Below are 22,979 nucleotides of genomic sequence, written 5' to 3' on the forward strand. Positions count from 1 at the left end.
GCCACAGAGGAATGACACTGGCTCTTCACTGCCTCAACCCAAAAGATCTGCTCATACCCATTGGCCAGAACAAATCACACGGCCCTGAACTAACTGCTAGGGAGACTGGGGCATATAAAAATGCACACCATAAGCATTAACTATCTCTCCTGCAGAAAGAACTAGGTTCTTTCCCCCACTCCACTCCATTTTTCTTCTGCAGAAGTGGTAGGGAGCAAACGGATAAGCTGTTCAAGCAAAGAGTCTGCTTTGAGGTGTGTTACGTGGCCAGGGGTGAAAAAAATATGAAAATCTGGCCATGGTGATGGAGACAGCTCAGTATTTATGGAAGGAATTTTGGAGCACTGCTTTCAATGACAGTGTTCCTATACCCAAATATTTACACCCAAAAAGCTGTGAATATGTTTCAATGTACTGAACCTGGAACCAACGGGTAGAAATAGGAAGGATTACACTTGTCATCACTCCCAGTGACCCATTGGGGGATTTTTGTCCTTCCTCCCCCATAATTCTGGGTTCTGCAGGCTTTGACCCTAGAAGGGCACATTTTTGCCAGAGGACACAGCAAGTGTCCCATTGAGCTATAATTTATGATTGTTGACAAGGCATGTTGGACTCCTAGTGTCCAGGAATCAGCAGTCAAAAAGGGTAGTCAACATATCGTCTTATTATATGTCTGCAGGATCTGTAGTTGTATCCCCTTTTTCATTCCTGATATTGATCATTTCTGTTCTTTTTCTCTTGATCAGTCTAGCTATGGTTCTATCAATTTTCTTGATCTTTTTAAGAATCAACTTTATTCCTATCTGTGTCTTTATACTTAAACTGCATCTCTTATAACCAGCATAGTTTTCTAATGTTGTTTTCTATTTTGTTGATATCTGTTCTTACCTTAATTAGTTCTACTCTTTTACTGCATTGGGATTTAACTTATTCTAATCTTTTCAGCTTTTTAAGGTAGCCTTAGGTCATTAATGTAGACTTTTCTTCTTTTCTAATACAAACACATAAAAATATAAATGTTCCTTTAATTACTATAGTAACAGTTGCTTTAAAATCTACATCTATTAATTCTAATATCTAAGTCATCTCAAGATTGATCTTCATTGATTATATTTCCTCTTGAGAATAGGTCAGGAATCTGGTTCCTGCTCTTTGTATGTTGGGTAATTCTGGATGGTTTCCTGGACATTGGGAATGTTTTGTTAAGGAGATTCTGCATTTCTGTTACACGTCTCCCAATGAGTGTGATGTTTTTGTTTTGGCAAAACTGCAAACTCTGTCTTTTGGGCAGTAGCTCTTATCTCAGTTAGGTCATTAACCTTTTACCGAGCTTCTTGCAGTGTGCCATATGCACACAAAGTGTGGGACTCAGCCAGAAAGTTGGGCACCTGATGCATGGGATTTGGGGATCCCCTCTCCGGCCCTCTTCTTTTAGAGGTTTTCTCTCACTTTCTCCTGGCTCTGGCTGCTCTCAACTCTTTCTTCTAGTTCATCAAGCCAGAAAGACTATGGGCTAAGAGCTATCTGCTCTCAAGCTAAAAACCATAAATAGGGGAAGACACACCTTGTCTTATCCTTTCACACATGTGCCAACTAACCCCCATAATCTGCTTACAGTTACTCACTTTCCGATGCCTTCAGATAGTTGTTCTCTGTATTGTTTATCTGTGGTCAGTCTGGTAGCAATTCAGCCATCCCAGGAGTGAAAATAAGTATGCATATTTTAAAGTAGCAATTAGGTGTAAGACATTTAAGTGTGTGAGTTAACTTTTTGTGTTCATTTTTCCACAATAAGAAGACTTAGAGGAGCAAAAGAACACAAGACAGCTTGGAAGTGGAGAATGAAAGTTTCTAGAAGTTGAGAAAACACAGAAAAGGAGGTAGAGGCACCACGACAGCATAATTATGGGTTGAGTTGATTCTCAGTCCAATCTGGCAAGAGTGATGAAGGTTACTGGTAAACATGTGGAGAGCCACATGCTGTGCTCCATACCTGCTGTTTGTCCCTCAGCCCCACTCTCCACTCTCCACCTGCTGTCTGCCCTGGAGGCCAATCTATATGAACACGGAGTCAAGGGTTCCCTTTTCCTCCGGCTTCCATTTGCATTCAACCAGCAGAGAATACCTGCAGGAGATTAAAGGGAGGGAGGAAAGTGAGGTCAGGATATTTTTTCCCCAAGATCTCTCCCTGGTAGGTTTCTGTGAGTTGATTGCATTCCTCTACCAAAGGCCGCAGTTGCTATCAGGCAGCCCTCTCAAAAACCTCTCTAGGTGCTGGTAACACTCCTTTCCTTCCACCCTTCTGGCTTAGTGTTGGTAATGGCCCTCTACTGGGGCTCTGCAACATCCCTTGTTGCTTTTCCTAAATCCTGTGCACACTTTTGTAAACAGTTCCTTTATTAAACTCTTCCCAGCATGAGTGCACCATCTGTTTCCTGCCAGGATCCTGATGGACAGAGCACACTCAGAAAAATAACTTTAACAGGGCCTTAGAAACAGGATGGTAAAATATCAGCCCACTGTCAAGGAGGGGAGAACACATTAAATACCTCCAAAATAATAACTCATAAGCTTTATTCACATGTATTGTCTAATTTAATGCATTTAACAACACTCAGATTATATAGGTAATGATATCATTTCCACTTAAAGTTGAGAAAATTGAGACTCTAAAGCAGGTGGGCCACTGGGATTCCCTGACCTTCTTTAAGCTATAAATCCTCTTACCTTCCTACTACCCCTAACCCATTTCATTCAGACAACACACACCACCAATGCTGAAATGCAGAGCTCTCCACCTTCTGGGGCAGCCAGGACATTTTTAAAGTCCTTGAAGCCCAGGAAGGGTGTGGTCATCCCAAGTTTGCTCTGCTTCTGTTAAAGTCCAAATGCTAGAAAGATAGTTCATGGTCAATTCAGCCAGTTTGTTCAGAGACCTGAGTGTATTGTTCAGAGACCCCTCTTGCATTTATTTTAAAGAAACTATTTTTTAAAACTACAATACAATATGGGAGTTGTAGTGTGTACAGCTCACTGAAATATTCCTTAAACATCACTCCAGGGCTCCACAGGAGTTCCCAAGCTTCAGGGTATGAAACCAATGATACAGAATTTAAGTTAGCAGAATAGATCAAGACCTCAGGCTCTGGGAATGGGCAGATCTGAGTTCCTTTACAACATTTGCTAGAAGCCATATTCTAGGCAAGCTGCATAATTTTTTCTAATCTTAAGTTTTCTCGTCTGTAAAATAGAGATAATAAGAATACTTACATCATAATGTTAAATAAATTAAATAAGCTCAGGCATTTTAAGTGCTTAATACAGAGCGTGGCTCACTATAATCACTCAATAAAATACAGCCGACATTAATACTCAGATTCAAATTCACAGCAAAGGCTCATCTTATTATAATATGGCATGTAAATATTAAAAGAAAAATGTCTTTAAATCCTTTTAGACACATATTAAAGCTTCCCAATTGGGAATTTACAAAGAAATTAAGAAAAAAAAAAAAAAAAAACTAAGCCTTAAGAGTATCCAACATTGCTCCCATTTCCATTTCAATAAAAGACTCCATAAGTTGCTGGTCCTCTAAATAAGCCTTGTCATTTCCTTAAGTAAACTTTCTGTACCACTGGGTATAAAATGTAACAGAAAGCTATGTGCTCAATTTATTTTATAGTTTCTTACTTATTGTTTTCCATTTCCTGTTTCAAAGCTGTAAACGTTCCTTAAACTGCAGCTAAAATTATTATTGTCATTGAATTACCTAATTTCTTAGCATAGAGTCTGGATTGGAGGGCACTCCATCCCCCAGTGAGCTACAAACAGGCATGTTGCTAAGCAAGGGCTGTGCAGTTTACTCCTGCATGTGGTTCTGACTTTGCCATTTGATGCAGGTGGGTTCTTTCTGCAAATTGCTCATTAGAAAATCTGGATCCCAATTTTAACCATGGACATTATTCTAGAAATACTTAAGGATTGATTGATCCACCAGAAATGGGAACATTTTGACCATATTTGGTCATCTTCCACAGGGAGACCAGAGTTCCCCCTTGTAAAGGCTTTCAATCTATTAAATATTTTATCCCCAAATTCTAGTGAGTCTTTGGAAAAACCTCCAATCTATCCTTCCCTCTTCGGTCAAGGCCAGGATCATAGAGCCCTGCCCTCTAAGATTAGCCCATGGAAAGCTCAGGGAAGCACACTCCTCAGACATCAGTGTCCAGGTGCAAGCAAGGCCTTCTGGGGACATCATTCTGTGGAGCTGGATGCAAGGCCAACATCTAATCTGTTCCAAGAATCAGAACCTAGTTAATGTCTCCTCTAGAAATGACCATAAAGTTAATGCCATAATCAAATATGTGGTTTTTCTGTTTATTGATTTGTTTTGTGCCTCCTTCATAATCAATCTCTATTCTGAAAAATGAGAAGTGAACTACAGCTATTGAGATTTTCTGCAGATGGTCTCCCAGATGGACAGCAAGGTCCCCAACATAAGACTCTATACACTTATGATAATTTTTATCAGCCATAAACAGACATAATCTCAACCACAATGACTTTAGGCATCCCAAGGCTTCAATCAAATAAGTTTAGATGTCTTTGGTGGAAGAGAAGTATTCAATTTTTATTTAAAATGTCACCAGGACTTCAATGACTCTGAAAACCAATCTTTCATCTTTCCTTAATAGTACCACTGCCTGATCCGACAGACAGGATTCCTGCTGTTCTTGGTATAAAGGTTACTAAACTGTTAGACAAAATGTCTTCAACGAAAAACAGGTTTCAGTTTTCAGTAACCCAAAATAGCATATCACCGTGGCCACTGTGATCTTAGGTAGATCCACCACGGGTGAGGGAATCACTAAAAAAATGGGAGTTACAGAGTGGTGTGGCCTCAAGCCCTGTGAGCCACCAAGCCTTGATGCCAGAAAGTCTGGATGTCACACAAAGTAGCTGGAAAGCAGGCTACCTGTTGCATGGTGGTGAATTGATGGCATCATCAGGCATTCTGCCCTCCCCACCACAATCTAAATATCAGCAGATGGAATAAACTCGGCGCCAGTGCTGAAGTGGCTCCAACTGTCTCCATCATCAGACACGCCCCCTGGCCCTGGCCACTGGGAGGTGCCCCAGGGAGAGCAGGTGGGGCTTCTGCTCCCTAAATACAGGAGGCCCTTTCAGCTTCTACTCTAAGCTGCTTTTAAACCACCACTGGAGATGGGAAAAATCAAAACTTCACAGCAATGATAAGAGCACTGACAAGAAGCAGATTTCCTGAGTCTTGAAAGGAAGGGGCATTGGAAGATAATGTTTTTCTCACTGCTCCGCCTGTGTTTTCTTAGGCCCAGCTAAATCCAAGGCGGTCTCTCCCAGGCCTAGGCTGTCCGGAGGACCACGCACAGGCAGCTGCCGAGGGAACAAGGGAACTTGCTGCCCAAAATGTGTACTGTGAGTCCAAGAAAAGGACACAGAACCCTCAGGAAGAAGGTGTGTAATATTTTTGTTGAATCAAATCGTGATTTTGTAAGGGGAAAAAAGACACACATAAAAGGCCATTTAGCATTTGGCAAAAAGGGGCAAAAAAGAGCTTTCCATGTTCAGTACAAACTCACTTCAAGGGAGCTGTAGATCAAATTACCAGCCTGTGACATGTGGAGATTGGCTGAGCAGCGGGCTGACGGTAACTCAAATTCCAAAGCTTCTGCACTGTTCCCGAGCCCATAAACTACACAGAAAATGATCCTGTTTGCTGAATTATTTTCAGTTGCAACAGCTGCTATAACAACTCAGAGAATTTTAATATGTATATACAGGGCTGGTGAGTAACCACTTCAAATATTCTACAATGGGGTCCCATCTTCCCTTTCAATCCTTTTAGGTGGAGGTGCTAGAGCTGCTGTGAGGGGCCTAGAAAAATGAATGGGCTTGGGTGCATATTCAGGGGTTCACACAAGAAGTAGAATTAGAACTGGAATTCCAAGGGGAAGATCCACAGGAGGAAAAGAAATGTATATTTTCACAATAAACATATACATATGCATGACTTTTATAATTCAAAAAGTGAATTTTTTAAAAATCTGGATAAACACCATATATCATCATGATGAAGAAAGTATTGGATAAAAAAGATTCTGAAATGAATTTGAATTTAACAAGTGAGTTTGCAATTTAATTTACTAAGAGGTGAGTATATGAGTGGCATTACAGAGACTACAGACAAGGTTTGGTTGGCACCTGTGTTTATGGACCCCTTGTAATAAATCAAGGGAATATGGGGATGAGGCCCAGGTTGTACTGGAGCAGGGACTGCAATTGCTAGACAGTCCAGGTAAGGACTTATTTATTCATTTGGGCTGGCACAGGGCTTTAAAGCATTGGAATCTGAATGTCTTTAAATGTCCCTTCATTGTGACAGCAACCACCGCATGTCTTTATTCTACATCCCAGATTGGCACATCCACAGGCATGGTCCCTAAGGCATTTGAGTTTCCAACACCTGCTGTCCAACCCATCACTTCCATTTCTGATCAGGAAGTCAAATGTCAGGATATCAGTGACTGAGAAAGGAGAAAACTGTGTTGGAAAGCAAATGAAACAAATTAACAGCATAACAAAATTGATAAGCACCATTCTAGCGGTCTATCAGTTTGTGGGGGCTGCCCTTAACAAAGTATCACAACCGGGTGACTTAAATAACAGAAATGTATTTTCTCGCAATTCTGGAGCCTGAAAGTCCAAGGTCAAGGTGTTGACTGGCAGGGTTGGTTTCCTCTGAGCCTCTCTCCTTGGCTTGCAGATGATCGACTTCTCCACACGTCTTCACGTGGTCTTTCCTTTATGTGTGCATATCTGTGTCCTCATCTCCTCTTCCTGTAAGGACTTCAGTCATATTGGATTACGGCCCACCCATATGACCTCCTTTTCCCTTCATTACCTTTCTAAAGGCCCCATCTCTAAATACAGTCACATTCTGAGGTATTGGGGGATAGGACTTCAACATACAAATGGTCGGTAGGTTACTATTCAAAGAAGAAAAAGGTGTCTATACTCTCTCTCTCTCTGTCTATATATATATATATATACACACATATATATATATACACACACACACACACATATACAGTCAATATTGGCCCACAAAAACGTTCCCCCTATAAAACCTTCTTTAGCCAAACCAACCCATAATAAATCATAACACAGAGATTCACGAACTCTTCCACTTATACTCCTGGGAGTCTTAGAGGATGTCTCAAAACAGCCTTCAATAAGCATAAAATTCCTTTGGCATCTCTATTTTGCAGGCTATTCCAAAATATACCCATGTTTATTTTAATATAAAAGTAACTTCCCTCAAGTCTACTCACACTTCAGGAAATTGCACTATGTTCTGCCTGTGGCTTTGTGTTCTCTTTGACAAACCATATCTAGGCCTAGGGGTAACCACTAAGCCTCATTCCCCTCTCTGCAGCAGGGGCGGAGAGAGGGGATCTCCTGTTGTCTTCCTGCCTCAGAGTCACACCCATCCTGGGCCATTAGAAATTTCTCCTACAGATCTCCTGCCATTGCACTTGGCTTTTCTGCTACTGTTGTTGTTTTCATGAGAATTTCAATGGCAAGATGGAAAAGGGCAAATCTCTCCATTTTAGATTATCACGTTATTTATGAGAGGACTATGAGTTTAATGTTAATATGAGTTTTTTTGGGAACCAACAGTGAAGGTATGAGGTATCCGATAAGGGGGCCAGGCAGATGACCAGATAGAACACAAGCTCTGCAACTTCAATCTCATCATCTTGGCCAATATATACAGGCTGCTCCTTTCCCCAGCCAGCATCCAGGACCAGAGACATTACCTGGTTTTACAAAATAGTAAACACGTAAATGTTATAAAGGAGTAAAAAATAAAAATATAAAATAAGAACTAAAAAGTTACAACAAAAATATAGAAAAACAGATAGTAACATAAATAATACTCAAGACAAGACCAAAAATTGAAAAACAGATAATAACGATAAAAATTGTTCTGTTTTTGTGTTTTTGTTTCTATTTTCTAACTTTTACCATGAAAATATTCAAACCAACAAAAAAATTGCATAGTGAAATCAATGCCTATATATCTTGCACTTCAATTCAATAATCGTTAATATTTTGCCTCATTTACTTTGTCCATCTCTCTCATGAATGGCCTAAGGATAAGGATATTCTCCTATATAACCCTGATACCATTACCACACCTAAGAAAGTGAACGATTATTCCAGTTCATATTCAAATCTCCACAGTTGTCCTAAGAATATCTTTGCTTGCTGTGTTTTGTTTTGTTTTTGAGCCAGCATCTAATCCAGGTTCCGAAATTGCTTGTGGTTAATTCTTGTTCTCTTTTACTCTAGGACGGTCTCACCCTATGTTTTGTTCCCCCCATACCATTGGCTCTTTTTGGATTTGTCTGAATGTGTCCCTATGCTATTGTGTAACTTTTCTCTATCCCCTGTATATACGTGTGTGTGTGTGTGTATATATATATATATAAAGAACTTTTTAAAGGTGCATTAAAAAATATGAAAAATGTTAACCCTAAGGCAGCATTAAAGAAAATAATTATTAAATGTAATTAAGCAAGTAGAATATAAAAATAAGAAAAATAATTGAAATTATTGGACAATAGAGTTTACCTTAGAAATAATTTTTAGCAATAAAAAATTCAGAATGATAAATTTAAAAGGAACTAAAACTTTGGGTATAAAACTGGATAACATAAGAATGAAAATCTAATTTAATAAAAGGAAAAGGTCTGAGAACATGTATATTTATAAAAGGGGGATAATAATAGACCTACACATATTAACATACGGTGAGTGCTGAGAACAGGGCCTGGTACCTTCTGATGGCTATATAACTGTTTTCTATGACTGTCATCATCATCATCACCACCACATAAAATGGATATCGAAAAGCAAAAGTTACAACAGGAAACCTAAAGTATTTATGAGGAAATAAAGAGAAGATAATATTATAATGAGCAAGAATAAAAACCCCCAGTCAGTAAAACATTTCCACTGAACCCCCACGCAATTCACAACATTGTCATTCAGGAGAGGAAAAGGGGGCAAATGCCCTGGAAAAGTCCACCAGCCTCCTGGTGACAGGTAAGGGTCTGGGATTTTGCACCTGTGTCCATACACTTCTGTGGACCTATCACAAATGACGGCAACTGTTTTAGAGCAAAGGACACATCGCCATGTGAACATCTTGGAAATGACAGAGGCTGGGTCACCTGTAAGGGCCTCCTGCACCAGCACAAATTTTGCACCACCCACCCACAGTTGCTGCCATGCCAGCCCAGGAAGAGTCCCAGCCACTAAAAGAGAAGGAAAACATGCATCTGCACTGCTGTACACCTAGGGACTGCTTCCCGCAACTAAGTCAGCATTCTTTTGGAAACAAAAAAAATAGACTGTGGAGATCTAAGACATTCAACTTTTTGAGGCTTCCCCCAGGTTTGTCCATATAACAAAAGAAAGTCTCCACATAAAGATTTTGAAATTGCTTCCAAATTCACAAGAGTGGCAGTTACTCCCTTCTCTCCTACACCTGATCATCCTTCTCCAACAACACAAACACACACACACGCGCACACACAGCCCTCCCAACCTCTCAACACTCCCACAGCTCTTAGTCCCTAGAGTGTGGCCTTTGTCTCTCTTCTCCTCTACTGCTAACCTGTTAAGGGTCAATTATAGAACATAAGCTTTGGGGACCAATCCGTAAATTCGCAAGGCTGGCCACTTGTTTAAAAACAACAACAATCGAAGATAAATTTGTTTTGGCTTCAAGTTTCCCCAAATTCTTTTGTCCAGACATGATTGTTAACAGATCACAAAACTTTCTGGAGGAAGAAAGTGTTCTAGCTGGAATGATGACAGTCACACGGCTTCCCAAAAGTTCTGAGGAGAAGCACAACATGGAGAAGTACAGGTCAATTTTGCCAATTTGGAACGCTCTGCAGCCCTCCGCCTTCTAGGGGCCTGGTCAGAGCTCTTGAATGGCCCCATCTCTCTTATCTCAGACAACAAATGCTCTGTGCTGCTATCCCGAGTCTCCATTTTTCTACCTGGGATTGAAGAGCTCCAAGGGCCCCTTCAGCTCCAAAAAAACTGGGTTCTAAATAGAACCCGAGCTCTAGTTCATTTACTAAACTGCACTGCACATCTAGACCACTTATCCTGAGCTTAAAGTTTCAGCGGTCCCCGTAGGAATCCATTGACTAGAAATACTTAACAGAATGCCCAGTTGAATAGAGACCTTATAAAGCACTTCTGTTCAATATAAGTAGTCTCTGATCTGTACTTTTATCATTGCTACTCAATGCTCCTGACCCTAGTGAATAATAAATGAAAACGTTTTCTTACTCAGTTGAAAACTAAGAAACACTTGATTTGACGACTAAAAGAAAAGGATTGGATTCTTTGAAAATGTTTCTAAAGGAAAAGGGACATCATTTGTCAGGCAATGAGAAAAGGTTACCAATAGTATTTAAACTGAGATTTACCTGTGTTAAATTAAGTTTAGCCTAAAGCTGGCTTCTTACATATTTTAAGTTCAGCCTAAATGTTTCTCCATACATAGTGAACTGTAATCTAACTGGATGTGTAAACAGACTATCACCTATGCTTGTGCCAATCACACCAAGTTTGGACCAATCAAAGGTAGCTAACTGTTCAAACTGTGTACAAATAAGGCAAAAGTGGAGCTGTAACCAATCCAGCTGTTTCTGTATCTCATTCTGTTTTCTATATATCACTCTCCTTTTTCTGTCCATAAATCTTTTTCAACCACAAGCCAGCACAAGGTGACACTCTAAACCTATTCTGGCTCGAGACACTGCCTTTGCTCGATTAAACTCTACTTTGCTCAATTAAACTCTACAAAATTTTCTTTCTCAATTAAACTCTACGAAATTTAATTTTTCTAAGGGTTTTTCTTTTAACACCTGCAATACAATCATAAATGAACCTGTAAGGGGAAAATAAATTGTTCTTATTTTAAACAAAAACCAATTGCAGTTACATTTGTTTTTAATTACCCATGTTTACCTTTCTGTTTGTTATTTGTCTATTCACCTTTCCTCCTGTATCTCAGATGTTTCTTCTGGAACCATTTCCCTTCTTCCTAAAATATGTCCTTTGGAACTTCCTTTAGTGAGAGACTTTGGATAATAAAACATCTCAGCTTCTGTGTGCTTGAAATTGTCTTTATTTTACCTTCATTTGTGAAGATCGTTTCACTGGGTATAGAAATTTATGGTTGATGATTACTTTTGTTCAGGATTGGCCTTCTAAAGGAGAGGTGGAATCAGGAATAGATTCCTGTTTTGTTTTGTTGAGGAAAATACCTTCATGGGTAAGGATAGGCCTTTTCAGACAAGGAATGGGAAGCCTCCTGGGCTCCTGGTTGTACTGGGGCAAATCCAAGAGAGATGGATTGCTCTGCTTAGCAAAGTGAGGGGAATTTTGCATTTCTAAGGCAGCCTAAAAAAGAAAGAATATGCATCCATTAATGAGGTAAAAGGGTGATATTAAGAGGGTCTGGATGAAGAAGGAACTTCAAAAAATATAATGGAAAGTGAAGAGGTTGTGAAAAGAAAATAAATCTTGGGGCCCTGAAATCACTAAGCTGAAGGGAAAAGTCAATCTGGGAACTGTTTAGGGCAAACCTGCCTCCCATTCTATTCAAGGTCACTCCTCTGATCACTGAGATAAATGCATATCTGACTGGCTTATTTGGAGAGGCTAACTAGAAACTCAGAAGAAAGCAACCATTGGTCTCTTATCTACCCATGACCTGGAAATCCCCTCCTGACTTTGAGTTGCCCCGCCTTTCCCTCGAAGTGAACTGAACTGAACCAATGTACATCTTAAACATATTGACTGATGTCCCATGACTCCCTAAAATGTATAAAACCAAGTTGTGCTCAGACCACCTTGGGTACATGTCGTCAGGACCTCCTGAGGCTGTGTCACAGGTACGTGTCCTCAACCTTAGCAAAATAAACTTTCTGAATTAACTGAGACCTGTCTCAGATTTTTCAGGGTTCACAAGGAGAGGAGACCTACTCAGTGAGATTAAGAATGACCTATAAGTTTCTAGAAAATTTTTGTTAATATAATTGTTTAGTGAAGAATTAACTTTACACATACACAAAAAAAAACTCTGGCTTTTGCCCTCAGATACGAGAAGGTAATACAAGGCCCCTGGAGTGTCCTGTCTAAGGGGAGCATCTTTGTTTGCCTGGGGACTTCGGCCATGAGAGAGTCTAATTACATGATTTGTGATGGAGGCTTCAAGCCATGTTGTATCAGTTCACACTTGCAGAGGAACTGGGGATAAAAGATACTAGCCAAAACTTCTGGGAAGGTCTGGAGACTAAAGATCAGCCATGCAGATAGTATGTGATTAGGTCTCAATAAAAATTCTGGACACCAAAAGCTCAATAAGCTTCCCTGCCCAGTCATGCCCTGCATACTGCCACAAACAGTGGTCGCGAGGCGGTAACACTGCCTATGATGCCAGCGAGAGAGGATGAATGGGAGTTCCACATTTGGACCCCTCTTGGACTTTGTCCAAGGCATCTCTTCCTTGGCTAATGTTAACCCAATATCCTGTTCCTGTAATAAACCATAAGTATGGCTTTCAGTGAATTCTGTGGCTCTTTCTGGTAAATTATCAAACTGAAGGGGTTGTTTGGCGAACCCTCTAAACTTGTAGCTGGTATCAGAGCAAGGGCAGCCTCAGCCCTCTGAAAAGTCAGCTTCACACAATCATCTCATACCAGCAGTACTCTAGGGGAACAAAGGACAAGAGGCGACACCCTGCATAGGAGAAGGCAATGCCAAAACAAGAATGGCCTCTGGAGGTAAAAGCGACCACGGAAACCAAGTGACAGCAGAGGCACAGCGTAGGTCCCCGATCCTGCATCCCCGCAAAATAAACTTCTTGGAAATAGGGGCTCCGATCTTTTTGTTGTGCATTAGAGAACAACTTTCCTTTTTCACATGACCGCTGTGTCAAACAATTCATGCCTTTTTATTTAACTAAAGTACAATCCCCCAATCATCCTATACCATCCCCATAAGACTATAGGATTTAAAGGCTCCCAGGAGGCAGATTATTAGGTTGTAATAAAGCCAGGCACATTAATAAATAAAAGTCTAAAATTCTTTTTTTGGCTGGGCCTTAAACTCTTGAATAAAATGCATGCAAATATTTTTTAAATATATGCAGTGCATGGCGCCTAATAGATATTCAATTGATGGCTTTGAACAAGGGAAAAATGAATGAATAAATAAAGGCATGAATAAATATAGTTTATTCTCAATGGCATGTACTTATTCTATTAGAGAAAACATGAATATTTAAATAGGTAATCCACAAAAGTCCAACCTACACATTTAACTGGTAGCCTCATGCTTCTCCCAGAAGTTCTTACCAGAGAAGCGCAAACAGGCAGTAAAAATGACTGGCTCAAGTTTCATCTCTTCAGCCTGCCTGCGCTTGGTGCCTTGAAACTTTTAACTAACAGCAAAATTCCCCAAATGCCCTTTCGACACCAACGGCAAAAGAAAGAGTCTTACTGCCAATAAATAGGATTCTCATGCCCTGTTCCACTAAGCACATAAGATGAAAAGTTACACAATAAAAGCAGCACTGCAGTTTTTATTCCACTCGAAGCCATTATTTGCTCACATAGCATTTGTGGTAACTATCTTTGATCGTTGACTAGGGCCACAGGTGGTTGGCCCTAGCTAGTATATCAGGAGTGTAATCTGAGTTGTCTCTAAACACATCACAGCAAGGACAGATTATACCAATCAGAAGCAACCGTGTCATACCAAGCTGCAAACTGCAGACATTCTTTGGGTTTATGCTCTTAATTTACTTGCCACGAATGGGCTCCTTGAACTTTGTAAGTCTTTCATTTTCCAAAGGAAGCACATCTTCCGGGGCTTGAGTTTAATTTGATGCTACTGCTGCCAAAACCAGATGGGATGCAAATGAAACTGGGTTCACCTTTCCCCCCCTGCACTGCTCACTAGGCAGTTCAATAGATCCGTTGGCAGAAAAACAGAGAAAATTGCAGTGGTATTCTGCGACAAAGAAGCCAGAGCCAGCACTGAAAATTATAGAACTAGTAACCTCATTGCAAAGCACTAAAAAGCTTAGAAGGAAGGCTAATACTCTGAAATCAAAAGGGTGGGACAATCAACACTAAAATCCAGAAGGTTCTACAGGAGAGGGGAAAAGCCCAAAAAGAAGCCATAGAAAAGAAAGCTTGTCTATGAGAGGTGCTGCTGGATTGATGTGTAAATTAGCATGGACCTTTTGAATGGTAATTTCCATGTGTATTCGAATCCTTAAAACCACGCATATGCTGTGACCTCACAATTCCCCTTCTAGGACTTTATCCTGAGAGATAATTACAACTGTGTGCAAATATTTTCCTTCAAGGTGATTTGCCACAGACTGATTACAGTAGCAAAAAAACAAATAAACAGCCAAAATGTCCAACCATTGAGAATTCATTGAACTTTGGACATACAATAAAATATGACGTAATAATTAAATATGTGGTGATAAAAAGAAAAAGATATTTACAATAATGAAGTTAAAAAAATAGAAAACAGTGTATGTGGTATGCACCCATTCTTGTAATTAAAAGAGAGAGAAAAAGCCCTTTACAGATACATACCAAAATTTAACAGTGACTGTCTGAGTGAGGGTAACTATAGGTATTTTTATTGTCTGCTTTGTACTTAATTGGGTTTTTAACTTTTTGTGCATTATTTTTACAGAGAAAAAAAGTTATTATAAAAATATCCTTCAGAATAAACCAGAAGCATTCATTAGACTTTTTTAGCTACAAGGTACAAAGTCGTCAAGCTACTTCAAATTATGGTAGAATTTATTATGAGAATGCATTGGGTAATGAATAAGTTTAGAAGGAGAAGTCACTGGAAATAAAAACAGGAATGTCTTGGGGGCACTCAGGAAAGTGCACAGCCCAACCTGGCAAAAGACAATTGGAAGGTCCTAGGTCGATCTAGGAATAAGGTTACCTCTTTGCCCCTCTGGTGCAGGCATTCCATCAACCTGTCTGTAATCTGCATCTCCTGTCTCCCATCCACAGCTCCTGACACAGCCTATCAGCCACCCTGCCTCTCACTCTGCTTTTCTCCTTCATCTCTTGAGGCTTCCACCTACACCTGACTGATTTCCTCAGAAATCCTCAGGGACCCTGCTGCTTCCCGGCGGCCTCTATGTGTTGTTTGCTAATTCACTGGTCCTGTCCTTGACTGGCAGTTGTGGCCAGTCCACGATCTGGCCAACCTGGAATCCAGGGCCCACCCCCATCACCAGCCGTGATGAGGGGAAAAGTCCAATTATGGCTGCCTACGAGCAGCAGTTTGTTAACTGAGTAGTTTTCCTTGGTAGAAAACTGAGGGTGTCAAGACATCAAAACTGACCTGCCAGTAAGACAGTACCAATATTTCAAACACTGTATGCCTAGAACACTGTTTCTACATTAATGAAATCTGCTTAATTTTGTTCAAAGTAAAGTTTCACTAAGTTATGTGGGCACAGAATCCTTTTTCTTTTTCCAAAACACCTGCTGTACTAATAGCAGGTACCAAGTTTAAGAATTGCTGCTACAGAGTAAACTGTCATCACACAAAAAACAATTAACAATGATATTTGTTCCATTTTTCTATGCCTGTATTCTCTGCATAAGTCATTTGGTTAAGATCCTCCGTCTTCTTCAGAGGAATGAAAATATTTTACCATGAAAATATTTGGCAAGCCTAGATTCATTCTTACTATAAAAATGAAGAGTTATTAAAAATATTAGTAAAATAAGAGCAGCTTTCAGTTACTAAGGTCCTCTTGGGGATATAGAACTTCTAAATTAAAGAAATAAATAATCAGACTTAGAAACGAACTTGTAAACAGAAGTTTGTGAGTTTGTTGGCTTTTCTCCCCTGTGGATGGTTCATGACATAATTTAAAAGGGGAGAAGTTGAGCAGTTGAAGCCTTATTTAAAAAAAAAGAAAGAAAACAAAACAAAGAAAGAAAAGGGAGAGACAAAAGCAAGGAAAGGGAGAAAGTCGAGATCTAGAACAAACTGAGAGAGTGGCTGAGAGGTCTGCAGTCAGAAAGGAATCAGAGAAACCGGGCCCAGGAAGTGGAGGTATGAGTAGCAGGTCATTTTGATACAATTCAGAGGTGGCTGGTAGCTGGCTGCTTTGTGTTTTGCATGTCTTTGTTGTTGTTGTTATTGTTGTTGTTGTTGTTGATGATGTTGTTGTTGTTGTTCTTCATGCCAGTTCACCATGACTTTGGTCTGGACTCTGTGCTGATCCAACTCTAATCCCTCTGACTCAGCCAAACTGCCAGCTCTGGAATTCCTGGTCATCAGAATCACTGTGGTTAGAATACTTGGGTCTTGCTGAGAAAAAAGGGCACAGAAATCTAAGACAAGTGAGATGTGTGCTGCTTGTTTTACTATTTTTGTTTTAGTTTTGGTTTTTATCTCTTTAAGAAGAGGACTTCTATTCATACACAATCAAATGAAGCTTAAAGAGCCTGTTCAGTAACCAAACCAGATTAAAGATGACCACTCACATCACTTGTTATGTGCAAGGATATTAAGGTCAAAACCCTGTGTAGGAGAGGGAGAAAAGAAGGAAGGAAGATGAAAGACAGAAAGAAAGAGAGAAAAGGGGAAGGGAAGGGGAGGGGAGGGGAGGGGAGGGGAGGGGAGGGGAGGGGAGGGGAGGGGAGGGGAGGGAAGGGAAGGGAAGGGAAGGGAAGGGAAGGGAAGGGAAGGGAAGGGAAGGGAAGGGAAGGGAAGGGAAGGGAAGGGGAAGGGAAGGGTGAGGGAGGGAGACAGCCAGTCAGACAGGAATGGGGGGTTAAAGTGAAAAGGAGAGAAAAGGGAAGGAAGAAAAGGAAAGAAGAAATGGAAAAGAAACATACATGAACCCAAAATAATTCCAATGCTGATAATAATATAATATCTGATTACTTTTACCTATAAAAATAAAAAACTAGTAACAATAGCCACTGTTATTGCATGCTTAGTATATGCCAGCACTGTGCACAATTTATCCAATATGGAATTTTATTCTCAGGACTCCTCTTTGAGACAGACACTGGTACACCATCCCTCATTTGTAATTCAGAAATCCAGAATCTCTGAAAACTGAACATTTTTTCATAAGTCTAAAGCAAACTTACTTGGCAACAAAACCTAACAAACTAACATGAGGCTACTTACAGTCTTGATTTAACTCATTTGGTACACATTTCACTACAGACAAATTAATGTTTCATTAAGGGATATTGCCCTCCAATGCCTCTGAGTGTTCTATATAACAAATGACAATATGTACTTTATTATCTTTCTATAATACTGAAAATTCTGAATACTGAAACTCATCTGGTTTCAAGAGTTTAGGATAAGGGATTGTTTCCGCCTGTTTTACAGATAAGGAAACTGAGACCAGTTCTGTTTGCCTTCAATGATGTATTTGCCTTGGAATTTTGGTTTGTATCTTTGGGACTTCACTTTTTTGGTGATGGTTTAAAATTTTTTTTCTCCACACTATCTCCTTTCACTTATGCACTGATGAAATTTTAGCAAGTTCTCTGAGGGAAAAGTTTTTTAAAAACCTCTTTTTTCCCCCAACATGGAAAATGCTGACATCCTCAAAAATTTTCCTTGAACCCAAGTGAACTCACTTTTAATTCCCCCACCCTTCATTTTCAGATTACTCAGTGTATTTAATGCTACCCTTCCTCAATTCCACCCAAAGCTCACATGGCGACATGAAGGGCATTGGTGAGGAAGCGGGCGAGGAGTCTGCATGAGCCTGAGACATTGCTAAGCTCTCGGACATCTGTGGTGAGAGTGTCTACGCGAAGATTACCCATGCTGGGCTCCAGCGTTTCAACCCCAACCCCACAATGAGCGCCTGGTCACTCTGTGGTCTAAACTCTGAGCGAAGAGAGCATTCCATACTATACTACACTTCGTAAACAATGATTTGATACATGGAAGAAACCATAAATATTATTTATTTTACCATGGGCCTCAGAATGTCCAAACACCACAGCTAATTAGGGTTCAATAATAGATTCAATAAGCTGAAGCCTGTTTTTCTGGCTTATCATAACAAGTAAAGCAATGTCCATTACGTTCTAATTTGTAAGCATTTTGTTTGATGGCTTTGAGTAGAAAGTGCTTAGCTTCGCCTGTCCTATAGGAGGTCCAGCCACCATCTAAAGTCAGCACTAAACTACATCTGTTGCCATTTACAATACTTTTTTCCATTTGTGGAAACAAGTTATTTGTTATAACCAAACATATATTCAAATACAGAGGGAGCTTTTGCTAAAAGATTAGAAAGTCAGTATTTCCTAACCAGCAAGGAGAAGGATTTGGTCAAAGGAAGCCAATGAGAATTTCTTCTATGACCAGTCTCTCCCCAGGAGCTGGCTCCTGTGAAGATTATAACTCACGTGCTACAGATGTGAGTACAGTTGACACTGTGAAGCAAAGCATACTAGTACATTTCACCATCTCAGTGTAGCCCAGTTGAAAAGTTTTAATCAAGACTCCCTAAACCATGATTTCTCAACTTCAGCACTATTGACTTTGAGGGTAGATAATTGTTTGTTGTAGGGGCTGTCCTATGCATTGTCGATGTTTAGCAGCATTCCTGACTGACACCCACTAGATGCTGGTAACATCCTCCTCACCAGTCATGACAACAAAAAATGCATCCAGACATTGTCAATGTCCCCTGGGGAAGAAAAATCACCCCCAGTGATGCTCCTCCACTCCTTGTGCATGATATACATTAATATTTCCATGGAGGTGACTTGCCAAGGTTCATAACCTTGTCCTTAAGCAAGAATTTGCATGTGTGTGTACCCTTATTTTCTTAATGAATGGAACATTTATTTAAAATCATATTGTGCTATTTATAGTATTCTTGTCTTGCATGTTTTACTTAATCACATATCCTCCAGAACTGTAAGAAGTTTGTTTCTGCTGTTAAGCTACCTAGTCTATGGTATTTTGTTATAGAAGCTCATACTGACTAAATACTAACTAATTAAATCAATCTCTCTCTCTTTCTCTTTCTTCATAAATTTATTTTTAAAATATCTTTAAAAGAATATACTGTGAGCATGATTTCCATTCTTAACTTATTAAACATTCATTTTTCACTTTATAATGATACCAAAATAAAATTATCTGATGTTATGTTTTTTAAAACTAGATAATAAAATTTTTCTTATTTAAAAAATTTATATATACATGTATAAGTAATATGTAAAATGACACAGCCACTCTGAAAAACAGTTTGGCAATTTCTTACGAAACTAAGCATGCAATTACCATATGACCCAGAAGTGATTGTACTATACCTGGTCGCTTATCCCAGATACATAAACTTATGCTCTCACAAAAATCTGTACATGAAAGTTCACAGCAGCTTCACTGGTAATAGCCAAAAATGAAAACAACCTAGATATCCTTCAGTGAGTGAATTTTTAGAAAGAAAAGTGATATATTTACTTATTTTCATAGTATAAAAGATTATATTATGAAAGTTAATATTAAAATATATAAATCCTTGATGCATTTGGTGCACAGTGAAGGGTGTAACTGTGTGTGGCGTGTGTGTGTGTGTCTGTGTGTGTGTGTGTTTTCAAATGGCCACCCAATTATCTCACTCTTTATAGAATAAACTACTCCAACTGGCCTTCCACTCTACCACCCACTATATCCCTTTGCCCTTCATCTTTATCCTTTTCAAATAGCTCTTGTGGAAGTTGAAATGCATTCGGTCGCATATCTTCCTCTCTTCTTTTCAAAGAGGTCTGTACCAATATTATCACTTGCCTAAAGAGTTTTTTCATTAACACTCAAAACTGCAGAAGAGAAGCCCTGCAACTCTTAGAGCCTCCTGAACCCTACACAAAGCGTGCCTAGGTGGAGAGCTGAACAGCAGACTGCCCAAGTCCAGCTTTGACAAGAAGGGAAGCTTGGGCTTTGCTAGGACAGCAGGTCAGGAACCTTCCTGTGACATAGCCTAAGGTGGGGCTTCCCAGGAATAGTGCTGGGGGCTTTAAAGAGACTTTCTCCCAAACCCAAACCAGAGGCTGAGGTTGATCTGCCCACCTCTGTGTCCTGCATACTGCAGACCCTGGAGCAATTTCTGCTAACAAAGCTACTACTCCTGTGAGGAATCCAGCTCTGTCCTGCAAGCCATTTTCACAATATTATTTTCAACTCCCTTGTTGGGTCTTAAGAGAGGAATTTCAGGGAAGGGAGGGGAAAGGGTGTCAAGGGCTTAAGTTCACACCTTATTATGCTTTTACTACTCTTCATAGTCACATCTCAACAACTCGTGGTAAGAAATACTTTGGCTCTTGGTGGAATGATTCCAAGTCACTCTTCGCTGCTTAGCTCTCCCTGGCTCATGGTTCAAGCTTTTCTCTCCAACAGCAAGTCCTCCGTTCTCCAACAGCGAATCCTCCATTCTCCTCACCTCACACCTCCGTTCCTAGAACAGCCTCCTCACCAGTTTTCTTCCTTCATTCCTCCCTCTCTACTCCATGCCACACACAGCTGTCAGAATAACCTTCTAAGAATCCCACTTACATCATGAAACCAATTTAATTACTCCTGCTTCTCTCTCCCTCCCCACCTCTCCCGGCTCAATCTGAGTTCTATCTCCTCCCTGAACTGTTCCGCAGTGGCCCCAGTCCCGAGAGACCTTTGCTCCTCAATGCTGCCATACCAGGGCTGATATTCATGGGGTACAGAGTGTCCACTCCCACAGTGTGTTCTGATGGGAAAGGCATCCATCGTAATCCAGTCTGATGCCTGCGCAGTATTGATTGTTAGAAATTTTGGCAGATATTTTGACTGTCATCCTTGTCTATAGCATCTGTTGTCTGGATCACTCATCTTGGTATAAACTACATGGCCTTGCTATTTAAATATTCCCAATGTGCATATGTTTTTACTATCCTACCAGATTGTGATTCATTCTCTCAGGGCAGCCATTCTTGCACCCAGTCCCCAGGAAGGAGCCCAGAAGCACATGCCAAGCTGGTCCCTCCAACACTGGCTGGAGGAATCAATGGATGGAGTAAATAACTAGTTTACAAGAAAAATTTAAACACTGCACTTACTTCCCATCATCCAGCCTACAAATTTTAGAGCCTCCTGCCTTGCCTTAGTGTAGCCGCCTCCAACTCGCTCCACCTGTCTTCTGCCCTCTCCCTCTCACTGTTTATTATTCCCTGAATGTGCACGCCCCCGCCTGGCTGTCTCCCTCACACACTGAAAATGAAGTCCCTCTGGATGCTGCCCAGTGACAGTCCCTCCTCCCCTCTGTGTGCTCGGGACTTCCTACACTGGTACTTGAAAGTTATTTCTGAGAGACTTTAAATTCCCACTCAAGATTCCAACATGTCAGAGTTTTCTGGGCAAAGCATGGATGCCAAGGAAGATATTCCAGTTTCTTGGCTGACAAGCTTTATTGATGACTTATTTTAACTCTAGCTGAAGAAGACCATGAAACTAACCACGCCGTTTAAAACTGAAAACACACTCTCCTTGCCCCCAGCCCTCCCAATCTTCTTCAGTCTGTTCTGTTTCTATATCACTCATCTCCTTCTAATAGCTAATGATTTACATATTTAATCTGTTTACTGTTCATGTCCCCGAACTAAAACATGAGCTCCATAAGGGCAGAGATTTTTTAAATTATGGTGAAATACACACACAACATGAAATTTACTATTTTAACCATTTTTAAGTGTACAATTCAGTGGCATCGAGTACATTCACATTGTTGTGCAACTATCACCACCATCCGTCTCCAGAACTCTTCATCTTCTCAAACTGAAGCTCTGCACCCATTAAACACTAACTCCCCACTTCCTCTTTTTGCCAGCCCCTGGCAATCACTCTTCTACTTTCTCTATGAATTTGACTGGTCTAGGTACCTTATGTAAACAAAATCATATATTTGTCTTATATGATAACTGGGTTATTTCACTTAACATAATGTCATCAAGGTTCACCCATGTTATAGCATATGTCATAATTTACTTCCTTCTGAAGACTTAATAATATTCCATGTGTGGTAAATGCATATAGGCTACATTTTATTTATCTATTCACCTGTTGATGGGTACTTGCATTGCTTCTACCTTTTGGTTAATGCTGCTATGAACATGAGTCTACAAATATCTCTTCAAGATCCTGCTTTCAATTCCTTTGGGTATATTTCCAGAAATGGGATCTATATTTTCAATTTTCTGAGGATCTACCATACTGTTTTCCATAGTACCTGTGCCATTTTACATTCCTGCCAACAGTGCACAAGCGTTTCAATTTCTCCACATCCTTGTCAACACTTGTTACTTTCTGAAATGGCAGGGATTTCTGTCTATTCTATTTGCTGGTGTATGCCGAGCACGAAGAACAGGGCTTGACACAAAGTCAGCACCTGATAAGTATTCATAGAATTCAACTGTAGAACTGGTGTTGACAAGTGGCCCAGGACAGCCTGGGTTTGAACCTTGGCTCACACACTCAGACACTCCACATGGACACATTATTTGGCCTCCCTGAAGTTCAGGTTGTCATTCATCTGCAACAGCACCTGTCTTGAAGGGTATTGTCAAAGCCCAATAAGATGAGAGATGTAAAGCTCCCTGCCCACAGTGTCTGATACAGGACTCTCTTGCACATTTCCTTCCTTCCACACTGATTCTCTTGAACAGCACATTAAGCTGACTTGGATAAGAAGACTATCCAGTAATCAAGGTTGGTTAGAGAGAAGTCATTGTGTTTTCTGGTTAAGTTTCATTTGATTACCTCTTGAT

General features: G+C 40.2%; 1 protein-coding gene across 14 annotated transcripts in view; it reads right to left on the minus strand.

The window, feature by feature from the left end:
* Nucleotides 1-22,979, minus strand: part of LOC105490730 (uncharacterized) — a 442,742-nt gene that overhangs the window by 374,297 nt on the left and 45,466 nt on the right. For 12 of the 14 annotated variants that reach the window (XR_011614784.1, XR_011614783.1, XR_011614782.1 and 9 more), the window contains one exon: nt 1,997-2,128. Coding sequence is in view for 7 of the 14 variants with exons in the window: in XM_011756622.2 (XP_011754924.2) it covers nt 1,997-2,128 (132 nt within the window). In the remaining 7 variants the exon portion in view is untranslated. Of the gene's footprint in view, nt 1-1,996; nt 2,129-8,843; nt 8,982-11,127; nt 11,685-16,028; nt 16,469-22,979 lie in introns of those variants that run through there. The other 2 variants (XM_011756623.2, XR_011614787.1) reach the window with 2 other exon arrangements.

This window comes from Macaca nemestrina, chromosome 16 (genome assembly GCF_043159975.1).
Source record: "Macaca nemestrina isolate mMacNem1 chromosome 16, mMacNem.hap1, whole genome shotgun sequence".
Classification (NCBI taxonomy): Eukaryota; Metazoa; Chordata; class Mammalia; order Primates; family Cercopithecidae; genus Macaca; species Macaca nemestrina.